The sequence below is a fragment of the Triticum aestivum genome, chromosome 5D, assembly GCF_018294505.1.
Source record: "Triticum aestivum cultivar Chinese Spring chromosome 5D, IWGSC CS RefSeq v2.1, whole genome shotgun sequence".
NCBI classification, from domain to species: Eukaryota; Viridiplantae; Streptophyta; class Magnoliopsida; order Poales; family Poaceae; genus Triticum; species Triticum aestivum.
In genome coordinates, this window is record NC_057808.1 from 122,586,822 (window position 1) to 122,603,380 (window position 16,559).

A 16,559-nucleotide genomic window follows, 5' to 3' on the forward strand; every position below is an offset into this window, starting at 1 on the left:
CATATGTCACAAAAATGTTGAATGTGTATTTAAATATAGTTCAGTGTATATCACAAAAATGTTCTATGTGCATTTTGAAAATCTTTCAGGGCATGTTTCCAAAATTTTCAGCATATATATAAAAAATCGATAAATGTTCAGAATTTCAAAAAAAATGTTCATGTTTTTCATTTTTTTGTTCACTATTTTTTTAAAAAAAATCACGTTTAAAAGTTTGTTTGAATTCGAATTTTGTTCACAAGTTTTTAAACATTATTTACGATGTTTGTCAACTTTTATGAAAGAATAGCATGAATTATTCAGAAAAATTCAAAATAAATTCAGTTCTGCCGCTGCAATTGGTACTTAAAGTCTGGCGCTGCGAATGAACCGCTAGAACTCATAAGGTCTATTAGTTAGGAACACGTGATAACAAATGGGACGTCGTCAGTTCGATCTCGCTCATGCAACACTTTCGTGGTGATTTTTTTTCCGCGCCTCGAGTTCGTTAGCTCCAAATAGGCCACCCATTCGCGGCTGCATTCAGCGAAGGCTCAACAATTTACCACCCGCGGGCAGTAAATAGGGTCTTCCTGGCGATCGAACGCAAGTTATCGGGGTCTAAAATTTGGTAGATTTTTGGCTGTCAATTAAAAGTGATAGTTCTGGAGACACAAACCACCTCAAGCACCTCTTGAGTCCAGCGACCAATTTGCACGCAATGGACAAGTAAATGACCATGGATGACTTCTACTCTTAACGAATCTCACAATGTTGTTTGTACACGCTCATAGACTAACCCAGAACACATCACAATGTTGTTTGATCTAGTGATGTGCAAGTTCCATTCTTTTGTGCGAGAAGTGCAAGCGATCTCAAAGTTGACTTGTAGAGATGCGGCAATGTGTAAACGCTGGCGGATTAGGGAGGTACAGAGTTGCGCGCCAATTTAAACTCTCAAATGATAAGTGCCAGCGTGTGGCACGAAGTAATCCTGCCTTGATATTTTTTATAACTAAAGTTGCCATTCGAAAAGAAAAGCAAATCGAAAAAAACCCCCCTAAAAACTCGCCATCTGAAGAGAAAGTTGCCATGCCAACTAAATTTGTCATCTTCACGTCATTAAACTTGCCATAAAAAACGTTTAGAGTTGTCATGTGTTTGTGCCACACGTGTGTCATTTATCAGGGTCTTAAAATCCCAAATGATAGGAGCAACTCCAACGGGGTGACCCAAACGGACATCAATTTTGTCCGCTTTTCGTTCGGGTCGCCCGTCCGCTCGTCCATGTCCGCTTTTTTAAATGGGTCAGCGGTGGGCCCAACGGAGGCAGACGCTTTTTTATCATGTCCGCCACGACATTCCATCAAACACGTAGCAGGCAGGGAGGAGGACGAGCCCACCATAGCGGAGCACGGCCGCCGAAGAAGCACGAGCCCACCACGCCGGAGCATAGGCGCTGGAGGACCAGAGGAGAACGAGCCCGCCTATCCTCTGCTGCTAAGGATACAATTTTACCCATGGACATGGATACCCATGGATATCCAACCCGAATGAATAGGGTTTGGATATGCTTTTGTGTCCATGGGAGATGCCCAAACCCGACCCGATTGCTCGTGGATAGGGCATGAATATAATCTTGTACCCGTGGATATACCCAAACCCGACCCGATAGTATGACTTAATGGGCAAAATCTGCTATCCCTGCCCCACAGTCACATGTACCACTGCAATTTTACACTTTGTTATCTAAAACATGCAAAAAAAATTGCACAATCCCCATCGTAACTTCTATTAGTTGACATTTAATCCCCTCGTAACATACTACAACGCCCCTTCCCTTATTATTATCACCTTGCTAAATGACTCGTCATTCTCATCTATTAGAAAAAAATACTAAATGATCTTAGGTTGTTAGTGGACGTTGATTTACCATAAGTTGATGTTTACCATAAGTGAGGCCTAGCCTGTCAGGAGGTGAAGACTGGAAGAGCTTATGTTAAGATTGTGTTATGTCTTATTTATATGTCTCGAGAGGACCCAGTGGATATCCAGTGGGTATGGATATCCATCGGGTTTGGACATGGACATAATTTTTTACCCATGGATTTTTTCATGGGCGGGCAAAGAGTGCATTCATGGATATGGATATGGATTTGATATTGTTCAACCCGATCCAAACCTGACCCATTGCCATCCTTATCTGCTGCTGTTGTGCGAGCACAGGCGCTGGAGGATGACGAGCCCGCCCGTCCTTTGCTGCTGATGTGCGGGGAGCGGGCACGGCCGGGCGCGGCCAGGAGCTCGACAAGGTGAGGCGAGGCCAGGACGAGCGCGGGCGAGGCGAGCGTGGGGCAGGGCGAGCGGCGGCGCGGGGAGGCGATGCCGAGGGCGAGCGCGGGGGGAGGCGAGGCTGGCGTCGTCTCTGTGCAGTCGCGGCGTCGTCCTGTGTGGTTGCGGCGGCACGGCGGGCAACTCGGCCGGTGGCTAGCTAGCTAGCACCCGCGACATACAGCTCGGCCGGCGGCTAGCTAGCTAGCTAGCACGGGTGCGGCTCCAACAAGCAGCCCGTGCTGCCTGCTAGCTCGCAACGGAGGCCAAAGCGGCCGGTGGCGGGCCGCTGTGGGGTGGATGGGAGAAAGAAAGAAAAAGAGAGAGACGGGGGTGGAATGGGTAGGTGGCCTCTCGCTGACAGATGGGCCAGTGCCCGCATGCAGCGGACGGAGGCGAACGAGGAGACCATAGAAAACGTCCGCCGCGGATCAAATGTGACCCAAATTTAAGCTAGATATGAGTCCAAGCGAACACAAAACGAATAGCAGACGAACGCTATGCCCGTTTTGGTCGCCTTGTTGGGCCAAGTTTTGGTCGGATGACCTAAACGGACAAAATGGGTCACCTCATTAGAGTTGCTCTAAGTGCCACACATGTATGCGAGTCTAGTTCCACCTCCATGCACGTCATGAACGCTATAGTAGCTTATTAGAGCATCTCCAACAGCCGCGCAACGCGCCGCGCGCAAAAAACGCATTTGCCGCGCGCCGTTTGCCTGGTTTGGCGCGGCCGGTAGCGCTGCCTCCAGCAGACGTGTCAAAATTGAGCGCGCGCGCGTAGCTCCAGCGGCCGCGCTAAAATGCAGCGCGCGCTAAACATTGCGTACATTTTTTTAATAAACGATAAATAAAATTCATAGATAGAAAAAACGATACATAGATATTTTACACAGTTCCATAACATAGATAGATAAAAACTACTAGATAGTGCAACGACATAGATAAAAACTACTATATAGTGCAACTACATACGCAACTACAGCCTACGCCCAGTCGTTGTCGTCATCGTCATCGTCGCCATCCTCGCTGGTCTGGTCCGAGGTATCTAGCCACATGTCGTCCCAACGATCATCATCAGAAGTAAAGATCATCTGCCCACCATTCTCAACGATGTCGCACTGCGATAACGCCAGGGCCTTCCGCCGACGCCTGTCCAACCGCTCATCGCGGCGCCTTTGCGTCTCCTCCTTGCGGCGCCTTGCCCAGTAGGCTTGCTCGTAGGTGACATCCTCCGGGTAGCGCTGGCGCCACTCCGCCATGACCCGCTCGTCCTCATGGGCGACGAGGAGACGGCGCTGCCGCTCAGCGTGCTCCGCACGCTCTTGTGCCGTGCGAAGACGAGGCGGCGGGGCGACGTCCAGCGCCTGCTGGAGCGTGTGGACGTCGTGGAAGTTCATCTGCGTGCGCGGCCTGCCTAGGCGCCACGCCGCCGCGTCGTACGCGCGGGCGGCCTCTTGCGCCGTCTGGAAGGTGCCGAGGCCGAGCCGGAGTTTGCCGGGCCGTATCTCGGAGTAGAACCCGCCGTTGGGGCGCTGGCGGACGCCGCGGTAGCCCGACGCTCCTCGGCGGCGCGGCGGCATGGTGGCGCGTCGGTGGCACGCGTGGCAGCGGAAGCAACCGAGGAAGCGGTGGAGGCGTGCGTGGCAGCGGAAGAGGAAGAGAAGTGTGCGGAATAGGCGCGTGACGAGCGCCGCAATTTATAGGCGCGCCGGAAGCGGTGCGCCAAAAATAGCGCGCGACCTGCCGCCTTTTCCCGCGCGCGCGCAAACGGTTCCCGCGCGCGACTTTCCCGCCATCGCTAGAGCGCGCCGAATCGTCCCGCGCGCGCTAAAAACTCGGTTTACCGATGCGCGACTGTTGGAGATGCTCTAACTGTTGGAGATGCCATGGTTTGACTGCTGCCATGCACGCAATGACGCTATCCATATATATGCACGCCATATAAGTATTGTTGTTGTACACTCATACCCTAACGCTGAACTGTCCTTGACCTCCCGTACCGACCTTGTGATGTGCAAGTTCCATTGTTTTGTGCGAGAAGTGCATGCGATCTCAGAGATGACTCACATAGATGCGGCAACGTGAACAAGCTGGAGGATTACGGAGGTACAGAGTCGCAAGCCAATTTAAAAATTATTGCTGCCAGTAATCTATTCCACCGTCCGAGGCTAGTTCCACCTCCATGCATGCCATGAACGCAACACTATCTTAAAACTGTTGGAGATGTCCTGCCATGGTTGACAGCTGCCTGGTTTGAGTTAGTATAACTGACAGCGAGGACGTCTGTACGCGTTGCATGTTGAGGGTTTCCCACCCCACCTCTCTCCCCATGTATATATATGCTACCGTAGGAGCGATCGCTCCGTAGTAGGAGTACGTGGCTAGCGAGTAGTCAGAATGGGCTCTCGTATTGGGATGGTGGTCTCTCGTGGATTGCCTTGCGTCCTGCTCCTGCTGGCTTGTTGCTGGCTGTGCGAAGCCGGTGCAGGGTTGGCTCCGGCGCTGTACGTGCTCGGCGATTCGCAGGCGGACGCCGGGACCAACAACCACCTCGTGACGGTGCTCAGGGCGGACCACCCGCATAACGGCGTCGACTACCCGGGGTGCAAGGCCACTGGCAGATTCAGCAACGGCAAGAACTTCGTCGACTTCCTCGGTGCGTATGTATGCCTTAAACAGTTGATGTCAAGTCTCTTTTCTCATCAGACTTTTAAACTGAGCATTGCTTCGAGGAGAGTGAACCTGTAACTTTTGCATTTTTTATGGGCATCGGCCGGCCGGCGAGATGATCATCAAGTGGTGAGGGAATACGTGCGTGCATGATCTTTAATGTTGTACTCCCTGTCCCTGAACATGGCATTGCTGAGTACTAGTTGACCAAAGTTAGTTTTATACTCTACTAGTACTTGAATTGATTAAAACGACGATCTTCTCAACTAGCACTGAGAGCCTCCAACGCGTTGATCTAAATGAACGCGTACTTTATCTGCTCTTTGTTCGTTTGGATTAGTCGCCCACTAGGTGTTCCTTCTGTTTTTATTTGGATCGGCAGTGCGTTCAACGTGCCGATCCATATTTGCCCACGCGACTAGCTTGGCGCTGTTGTTCCACAAATATACACACATTTTGCATAGTTTCACGAGCAAACAAATGTAGCATAGTTCCACAACCCAAATAAATACTCCTCCTGTCCCAAAATAAGTGTCTCAACCTTAGTTCAACTTTGTACTAGAGTTAGTACAAAGTTGAGACACTTATTTTGAGACAGAGGGAGTATATCATAGTTTATAAGCCGAATAAAAATTAAATTATCTTAAATACATTTTATAAAAGATATATCTATTGGTTGCCAACATGAGCCTACATATGCTCAACTAGATCATCTTGCAGCTGAATGTGAGTTTTCCAATCACGCATTTGATGATGGAATTTGGTGAAAGGTGCAAACATTGCCGCTCCTCCTCCATGCTCATGCACAACATTGTCACCCTGAAACTGAAACCCTTGATCGTAGATACGTTCCGGGCGCTCATCCTCTACGATCATATTGTGCATGATCACACAAGCATTCATCACCTCCCACAACTTCTTGGTGCTCCAACTTCTAACAGGATACCGAACAATGCCCCATCGAGATTGCAGAACACCAAAAGCATGCTCGACATCCTTCCTAGCACTCTCTTGCTCTTGGGAAAATCTCCTCCTCTTCTCTCCGACATGGTTGGGGATTGTCTTCACAATAGTGGCCCACTGAGGATAGATACCGTTAGCTAGGTAGTATCCTTTGTTGTAGTTGTGGCCGTTGATGTTAACATTCACCGCTGGGTTGTTGCCTTCGGCAAGTCTTGCAAACACAGGCGAGCGTCGAAGCACGTTGATATCATTGTGCGATCCGGCTATGCTGAAGAAAGAGTGCCAGATCCAGAGATCTTGTGAGGCCAAGGCCTCAAGTATGATAGTGCAAGCCCTGACATGGCCCAGATACTGCCCTTGCCAAGCAGAAGGGCAGTTCTTCCACTCCCAGTGCATGCAGTCTATGCTGCCAAGCATCCCTGGGAAGCCCCGTTGGCATTGATCGCCAACAAGCGGGCTGTATCTTCAGCAGTCGGCTCTCTCAAGTACTCAGGGCCAAACACTGCAATCACAGCCTTGCGGAACATGTACACGGACTCTAGGCACGCAGACTCGCTCATACGGATGTACTCATCAATGAGATCATCGGGCACTCTGTATGCAAGCATCTGGATAATTGCAGTGCATTTCTGATAAGAGGAAAAACCAATCTTTCCAAAGGCATCCTCCTTGCACTCAAATACTTATCGTATCCGACCACCCCCTCTTGAATACGGTTGAAAATATGCCTAGCCATACGGAAACAGAGCGTGGCGGCGTCAGACGAAGGAGCTGGCCGGGGCCGTGGGGGTGACTTCGTGCTCGCGGCGTCGTCGGGGTGGGGAGCTACGGTTGCCCTGCGGCGAGGCGGTGGTGGCGGCGACGTGGGAGGTGGCGGTGTGCGTGGGAGGTGTGTGGGCGCGAACTGCTGGCAGGGACACCGGAACTGGGCGGCGGCGGCGACGGGGTGGAGCGGGCGAGGGCTTGCTGTCAATGGGGATAGAAGATAATGGCCAATGTGCCACCGACTGGTGGGCCAGGGGGAGGAGTAGGCGCGTGTTGCGCGCGTCCGCTTCATGTCCGCGCCGATGCAAATGAGACCTAAAATTTAGGCCAGGAATGGGTCTTCAGGCAGACGAAAAGTGGGCGCGCGTCTGTTTAGTTGACGCGTTGGGCCGATTTTTCTATCCGCGGCGATCCAGACGAACACGAGCAGACGAAATGAATCGACGCATTGGAGTTGCTCTGACCAAGATGTTTAAAGGAACAACTGGAAGATCACGGGAATGAAACACGAAACAACTAGAAGATCACCATAATGAACTGTAGTAGGGGTTCCCTGATATTTTCTGATAACAGAATAATGCCTTGTTATGCCATAATACAATGCAATACAATACCCAGTTATTTGTACGATGCATATACTTACTAGACATGTATGCACTCTGTTTTTCCTGATTATGCTTCTTATTCCTGCCATTACAGCTGAACATCTGAAGCTGCCGAGCAGCCCTCCTCCATACCTGTCCATCTGCAACGCCCCAAGCAGCAATTCCATATATCTGACTGGTGTCAACTTCGCTTCAGGAGGTGCAGGGGTATCAAATCAAACAAACCAGGTAAAATGGAGATACTACGTCGTACGCACTAGCACTACTGGATGACTAATTGCGCTGGTTTCAACACTTTAACTTCTTCTTCCATATGCCATATTATTTCTTAATTATATATGCATGCCATGCATGGATCAACGTACATACAGGGTCAGTGCATCAGCTTCGACCACCAAATCGATCACCACTTCTCCAAGGTGAATGCATCACTGGTGCAGCAGCTCGGCCAGGCTCAGGCTTCGGCGCACCTGAGCAGATCGATCTTCGCCGTTGCAATCGGTGGCAACGACATACTCAACTACGTCCGTCCAAGCCTTGTGAACCAGGTGCTAAGCCCTTGTCCTCCAACTCAGTCTCCTGATGAGTTCGTCGCCTCGTTGGCTCTCTCGCTGCAAGACCAGCTGCAGGTATGGAAACTTTTTGGTTCATCCTTTGCTTATACATTACATAAGCTTGTTCTTGATATGTGCTTCCTTCGTTCAATAGTATAAAAATATTTTTTGCACTAGTGTAGTGTCAAAAATTCTCTTATATGATGGGACGAAAGGGAGTACATATTTCCTCTTCCATTAATTATTTAATTTGCACCGACGCATGAGTACATGAGTATGCAATCTGAATTAAAACCTACATGAATGATGAATTGCAGAGGTTGTACAAACTCGGGATGCGCAGGATGTTCATCATCGGAGCAGCGCCACTGGGGTGCTGCCCGGTGCTGCGGGGGAAGGAGGAGTGCGACGCACTAGCAAACTATATGTCATCTCAGTACAACATCAAGGTGGCTTCCCTCCTGCGCGACATGAGCGACAAGTACCCGGATATGCTCTACTCCTTGTTCGACCCATCCATTGCAATGCTCGACTACTTCCAGCGACCAGAAGCAAACGGTACAACAGATCGACGACCCACTAATTAGTCAAACTGCCCGGATGGCCCACTAATCTGGCAACCGCTAATCATTCACCTGTTAATTTGATATGTACTGTAGCTTAATTTGATGTTACGGTGATATATACTGTAGGTTACAGTGTGGTGGATGCAGCGTGTTGCGGGCTAGGAGGGGAGAAAAATGCCATGTTTAGCTGCACTCCGGCCAGCTCCCTCTGCAACAACCGGACCAACCACGTTTTCTGGGACTTTGTGCACCCCACGGAGATCACTGCGCAGAAGCTCACGGCAGTTGCCTTCCATGGATCAGCACCCTTCGTGACCCCCAGAAATGTTGGGCAGCTATGTGACACTGCCATGTAGGCAATGCTGCGTCGATTGCTCAGTCGCTGTTGTTTTATGCAAACTACTGGGTTGCGACCTAACCTGCTGCTATGTTCCAGTAAATTTTCTTATCTTTTTAATGTGGACTACAAATCTGCCTAGTTTAGAAGATTTATGATTTATGTATAACTCTTTGTGTTAATGGTTGCGTGCATCATCTGATGTAGAGGCCGGGGGTAAACTCTCCTTTTCCAAAAAAAAGAACTCTTCATGTTTCTGTTCACTATATAGGTACATGAGATAGATTAGTACGTTACGAGGGGAAGCGGATTAGGAGCACTCGGGTGCTCCAACCCCCTATATTCAAAAATAATTTAATAATTCAAAAAAGCCAAAAAAATCTTGGATATATTTTTGAATCAAATATGATTAGGTATTGTACTCACATAAAATGTTTGGCCAAGGAATAATTCTCGTTGACTTCAGGGAAAAAACAAATTTATGACGACAATATAGCATGAATAGTACTTGTATCTAGCATTTTTTGGAAATCTTTGACCCCGGATACAATAAAAGTCATTTCCTATTGAAATCTTTTTATACGAGTGCAATACCTGGTCATGTTTGTTTCATAAAAAGTTCCGGGATTTTTTTGAGTTTTTTTGAATTACTAAATTATTTTTGAATATAGGGGGGCGTAGCACCTGAAAGCTCCTATGCATTTTCGGTTACGAGGAGACTAGGTTACACAACAGAATCCTACAACACAACTGAAGCGATGGACATGGGGATGTCGTACAAAGCGTGCGGCACAGTGTGCGCTCCGCGTCCTGACGAGATAGTCCGGTAGGTTGAGATGCACAAGAGGACGCGTTCCAACGGCCCATCAAATTCGAGATCTGGACAAGGACTCGAGGAAGAGTGTTGTAGGCAGTACATTGGTGAAAATGTCGGCGTGCTGACAATAGAAGGAACGTTAAGTACTCTGACATTGACCGAGAAGTGCATGGATGAATCCGAGTACATATGAACCCGCTTTGAAAACACATTTCTAAATACTAAAAAAAATTAAAAATGGTTGCATGGGTACGTCTCCATGTTTTATGTGCGTGCATCAAGTTTCACGGAAAAATAACTTTTTTGTGGCCTGTGCAAAAAAGACAAAAAATTGTGTCGTGAAACGCTATTTAGAAGCATTAAAATTTATCTTTTTGCGGAGGCAAACCAAAAAGACATTTTTTCCACAAAACTTTGTGCCGCCCACACACATTTGGCAACATGTATGCATGATTTTTTTTAAAATATTTTTTGACATTTTAGAACATGCTTAAAATGCTTTTTTTTTCAAAAGTGGGTGCAGATGCCCCTGCGTTCAGGACGTGCCCACTCGACATTGACCAAGCAAACCTGTTGATGGACAAAATGGAAGATTGATCTACAGTGCTTCGGGCATTGATGGTGTACTATTGGAGGAAAGGTATGTAGCGATGACATTATCGCATTAGACAATGGTGACGCAGGAGGGGGGGATGAAGGTCACATTAGACAACTATGATGCGGCTAGAGGGTGAATCTTTTGAAGAAGTTGATCGATACACGATATAACCTCGTATATATTTTGAACATGTTACATGGTAGATACATGGATAGATGATTGGTACCATCAGCCTAATCAAGCCAAGTGTCTACATGATTTCGAATCTAGTTAATTAGAGAAAGTGCACTTAGGCCCTCATTTGTTTTTTTGGTGATTAGTGATGTGTCAATTGAGATGACTAATGTTTTCTAAAGTTTATTTTAGGAACATGCTCGATATTAATGAGTGGAAACATCATTTGCGAACCTTTACTTTTTTGTGCTAACATGTGGTTGGCCCTTAGAACTCATACTTTATACTACATATACTTTTGTTGGAACACCTAGGGCTTTACCTATATCATATTAGTATCATGGGCAAGGTTTCTCACAACTTAGAGCGCCTCCCCCCACACCTGTCTAGCCTAACTTTTTATTATCTACACCCAATTTCAAAAATCTCCAGCAAAAATAGCCCTACCCAATTTCTTGTAGTTTTGTTGGATCTTGTGAGATTTTGTTTGATTTGATCCATAGATTTGATGTGTTGCAAGTAGATCTGCCTTCCCAAACCCCCCCATAGCTTTCGTGCACAAATTCCACCACCATAGCCCCAAAATGTTTCTTCTCCACAATCCAATTTTGAAGTCGGATGTCCCCAAATTGCCATGGTTGACAGCCCCCGGACATCGGCCCTCCAAGACATCCAACCCACCATTTTGTTTCCTGTTTTTCTTTGCCATTTCTTTCATGGTTATTTGAACTTGTGGCTTGCATTTTATAAGGTGTTTCAGCTACTTAGGGATGACTACATCAACATCACTGCCATTCTTCACCGCCAAGAATTTGTCACGGACAACATTCATCCACCCTTTAACACCACAACCGGAAGCAAGGTCGTATACCCTCCGACCGTGACAAAGGTATAGTTGTTGAAGGTATCTATTCCATCAACCACTATCTCCCCTTGCCATTTAACTTGATATCCACTAGCCATTGCATTATCTTACCCACTCGAATTTTGAAAATTGTTGGGCCTCGTCACATGTGCATCGTAGTGAAGTGTTGCGTCATATCGCTTGCTATAAGTTACTCCCATGCATATCTTGATTGCTTGCATTTCATTTGGCTCGAGCATCAAGCAATGTTGTAAAGGATGAATATGAAAAAAACCTCTACGCAGAAGAAAAAGATACAAAGAGCTTATAAGCAATAGCGTTTAGCATCTTACGTACATCATCATGCTACTTGTGAGCTGCATTGGGATTTTCCTCAAAGAGGAGAAGAGATGCAGTACAATAGAGATAAGTATTTCCCTCAGTAAGAACCAAGGTTATCAATCCAGTGGAAGAATCACGCAAGGCCTCATGAAAATCACTTGCACACACAAAAGCAAATACTTGCACCCAACGCGAACAAGAGGGTTGTCAATCCCCTTGGCGGTTACTTGCAAGGATTGAATCTTGTAGTGGCAGATAGATAAATTGCAAAGGTAAAAAAGGTAAAAAATGCAGCAAATATATTTTTGGTTTTTATATATGATAAAAGTAGACTCGGGGACCATAGTTTTCACTAGAGGCTTCTCTCTCGAACACATAGCATATGGTGGGTAAACAAATTACTATTGGGCAACTGATAGAAAAACGCATAGTTATGATGATATTCAAGGCAATGATCATGTATATAGGCATCACGTCCGAGACAAGTAGACCGACTCCTGGCTGCATCTACTACAATTACTCCACCCATCGACCACTATCCAGCATGCATCTAGGGTATTAAGTTAATAAAAACAAAGTAACACCTTAAGTAAGATGACATGATGTAGACAAAGTAAACTCAACTAATATGAATAAACCACATTGTTTTATACTTAATGGCAATAATACTTACGTGTCTTGTCCCTTTATGTCACTGGGATAGAGCACCGCGAGATTGAACCCATCACAAAGCACCTCTCCCACTGAAGATAAATCAATCTAGTTGGCCAAACCAAACAGATAGATCAGAGAGAAATACAAAGCTATAACAATCATGCATAACAAAGTTCAGAAAAGACTCAATTACTTCTCATGAATATTCAGATCATAAACCCACAATTCATCGGATCCCAACAAACACACCGCAAAAGAAGAACACCAAGAACATCGAGGAGAACATGGTATTGAAGATCAAAGAGAGAGAAGAAGCCATTTAGCTACTAGCTATGGACCCGTAGGTCTGTGGTAAACTACTCACGCATCATCGGTACACCTGTAAGGTTGATGTAGAAGCCCTCCGTTATCGATTCCCCCTCCGGCAGGGTGCCGAAAAAGGCCTCCAGATGGGATCGTAAAAGAACAAAGACTTGGGGTGGCGGAAAAAGTATTTCGGGCGGCTCTTTGTTGGTTTCTCAATATTTGAGAATTTATAGAAGTGGAATTAGGTCAGACGGAGCTTGGAGTGGCCCACAAGGCAACATGCCCCCTAGGCGCGCCGGGTTGCCTTGTCATCTCCTCGTACATCCTATGGTCTACTCCCGAAGCTTCCAGGATCTCTTATGTCCAGAAAAAAAATCATCAAAAAGTTTTGTAGTGTTTGACGGATTTTCTGGAAAATAAAAAACAAGCAGAAAACACCAATTGGCACTAGGCACTGGGTTAATAGGTTAGTCCCAAAAATTGATATAAAATAGCATATAATTGCATATAAAACATCCAAGACTGATACTATAATAGCATGGAACAATAACAAATTATAGATACGTTGGAGACGTATCAAGCATCCCCAAGCTTAATTCCCGCTCGTCCTCGAGTAGGTAAATGATTAAAACAGAATTTTGACGTGGAATGCTACCTAACATGTTCATCATGTAATCTCTTTTATGGTATGAATATTAAGAAATCAATGATTCAAAGCAATAGTATATAATTTGATATAAAGACATCGATACTCAGACATACGAGCAAACAATCATGCCTTTCAAAATAAAAATGCTAAAGAATGCTATCCCTAAAAAATCATATAGCCTGTCATGCTCGGTCTTCCTAACACAAAGTACTAATCATGCACAACCCCGATGACAAGCCGAGCAATTGGTTCATACTTTTTAGTGCGCTTCGGCTTTTTCAACTCCCACACAATACATGAGCTCGAGCCATGGATATAGCACTATGGGTGGAATTAATAGAATGTGGTGATAGAGACCAATAAGGGGAAGTCAAAAAGGAAGATAGTCTCGCATCGACGCGGCTAATCAACAGGCTATGGAGATGCCTTCAATTGATATCAATGCGAGGAGTAGGGATTTCTATGCAACAGATGCACTAAGAGCTATAAGTGTATGAAAGATCAAACTGAAAACTAAGTGGGTGTGCATCCAACTTGCTTGCTCATGAAGACCTCGGGCATTTTAGGAAGCCATCATCGGAATATACAAGCCAACTTCTATAATAAAAACTTCCCACTAGTATATGAAAGTGACAACTTAGGAGACTCTATATGAGAAACATGGTGCTACTTTGAAGCACAAGTGTGAAAAACGATAGTAACATTGCCCCTTCTCTCCTTTTCTCTTTTTTATGGGCTCTTTGGCCTCTTTTTTCATCTGGTTTCTCATCTCGACTTGTGGGGGAATCATAGTCTCCATCATCCTTTCCTCACCAGGACAATGCTCTAATAATGATGATCAACACACTTTATTTACTTACAACTCGATAAGTAGAAAAATATGACTCTATATGAATGCCTCTGGCAGTGTACCAGGATGTACAATGATCTAGCATAACATGTATAAAAAATGATGAACGGTGGCTGAGCCACAAGTACTATGTTAGTTATAATTATATGATCATGCAAAGAAATATCACAATGATGATGTCTGTCATATAAACAGAACGATGGAAGTTGCATGGCAATATATCCCGGAATGGCAATGGAATGCTATAATAGGTAGATATGGTGGCTGTTTTGAGGAAGATATAAGGAGGCTTACGTGTGATAGAGTGTATCATATCACGGGGTTTGGATGCACTGGCAAAGTTTGCGCCAACTCTCGAGGTGAGAAAGGGCAATGTCAGTACCGGAGAGGCTAGCAAATTGCTAAAAGGTAAAAGTGCGTATAATCCATGGACTCACATTAGTCATAAAGTACAAACATACTTATTGCAAAAGTATTAGCCCTCAAAGCAAAGTACTACGACACATGCCCCTAGGGGGATAGATTGGTAGGAAAAGACCATTGCTCGTCCTCGGCCGCCACTCATAAGGAAGACAATCAATGATAAATCATGCTCCAACTTCATTGCATAACTAGAGACTATACGTGCATGCTTCGGGAATCACAAACTTTAAAACCAATATTCTTAATAAACCACAATCGTTCACTAGTACCTCCCACATATAATCACCTTAATATCGTAAAACTATTGCAAGGAATCAAACATACCATATTCAGTGATCTACATGAAAGTTTTATTATATCATTCTTGAATACCTATCATATTAGGACCAATTTCATAACACGTGCATATTGCCATTACTATTTATTAAACTCAAAAAGATTTAAGTGAAGCATGAGAGTGCAACTGTTTCTTTAAAATATAACCACCGCCGTGCTCTGAAAGATATAAGTGAAGCACCTGAGCAACTGCCTAGCTCAAAAGATATAAGTGAAGCACATAGAGTATTCTAACAAATCGTGAATAAATGTGTGTCCCTCTCAAAAGGTGTGTCTATAAAAATATGATTGTGGCAATCTAAAAAGAAAACAAAGCAAAAACTACTATGGCACAAGACGCTCCAAGTAAAACTCATATCATGTGATGAATAAAAATATAGCTCCAAGTAATATACCAATGGTTTGTAGACGAGAGAGTGGATGCCTTTCGGAGCATCCCCAAGCTTAGACGCTTGGATCTTCCTTGAATATTACCTTGGGGTGCCTCGGGCATCCCCAATCTTAGGGTCTTGCCACTCCTTATTCCTTCATCCATCGTGACCTCACCCAAACTTAAAAACTTCACCACACAAAACTCAACAGAAACCTCGTGAGATACGTCAGTATAACAAGAAAATCATAAACTTTAGGTATTATTATGAACCCATTCATATTTTATTATTGCATAATAACTAATTTATTCCAACTCCTCCATGACTTATACCCCCAATATATATAATCCATAGAATCTGCAAAACAAGCAAACTATGCAACAAAAATAGAATCTGTCTAAAACAAAACAATTTGTAAAGATCTGAATAATGATCATACTTATTGAACTCTAAAAAATTCTGAAAAATTAGGACAACATTGGAAATTTTTATATCAATCATGTGTAAAACATTGAAATCAAAAGCATGTTCCAGTGATTTTTAAGAATTCTTGGACTAAGCGCAAAAGTTTATGTTTTCGCATAATCAAGTCAACTATCAACCAAATCACCCCAAAGGATTTACTTGGCACAAACACTAATTAAAATATAAAAACACAATAATAATGGTAGCACAATTGTGTCAACACTCAAAAAACAGAAAAGAAAAAAAAGTAACTATTGGGTTGCCTCCCAACAAGCGCTACTGTTTTATGCCCCTAGCTAGGCGTAAGGCATTGTTTCAAGTATTGTCATCTTCCATGTTAATTCCATAGGTGGCCCTCATAATAGATTCATATGGTGGCTTAAATATATTTCTAGGGAAGTGTTCCATCCCTTTCTTTAATGGAAATTGGAACCTTATATTACCTTCTTTCATATCAATAATAGCACCTATGGTTCATAGGAAAGACCTACCAAGTATTATAGGACAAGACATATTGCAACCAATATCAAGCACAATGAAATCAACGGGCAAATAATTTCTATTAGAAAGAATAAGCACATCATTTATTCTACCCAATGGTTTCTTAATAGTGTAATCCGCTAAATGCAAATTGAGGGAACATTCATCCATATCGGTAAGGCCTAGCACATCACATAAAGATTTTGGTGTAGTGGAAACACTAGCATCCAAATCACATAGAGAATTACATTCATAATATTTAATCTTTACTTTAATAGTAGGTTCCCATTCATCATGCAATTTTCTAGGTATTGAAATCTCCAACTCTAGCTTTTCTTTAGGAGATTTTATCATAGCTTCTACAATATGTTATGTGAAGACTTTATTTTGTTCATAAGCATTGGGTGAATTTATTATGGATTGCAACAAGTAAATACATTCAACTAAAGAACAATTATAATAATTAAAGTCCTTGTAA

At 44.5% G+C, this 16,559-nt stretch overlaps 1 protein-coding gene across 1 annotated transcript; it reads left to right on the forward strand.

The window, feature by feature from the left end:
- The first annotated feature begins 4,694 nt into the window (after positions 1–4,694).
- On the forward strand, positions 4,695–9,027 carry LOC123124471 (GDSL esterase/lipase At5g55050). The gene is made up of 5 exons (XM_044545087.1): positions 4,695–4,968; positions 7,410–7,543; positions 7,687–7,944; positions 8,187–8,427; positions 8,562–9,027. The coding sequence occupies exons 1-5, from the start codon at positions 4,710–4,712 to the stop codon at positions 8,789–8,791; spliced, it is 1,122 nt and encodes a 373-aa protein (XP_044401022.1). The 5' UTR covers positions 4,695–4,709; the 3' UTR covers positions 8,792–9,027.
- The last annotated feature ends 7,532 nt before the right edge of the window (positions 9,028–16,559 follow it).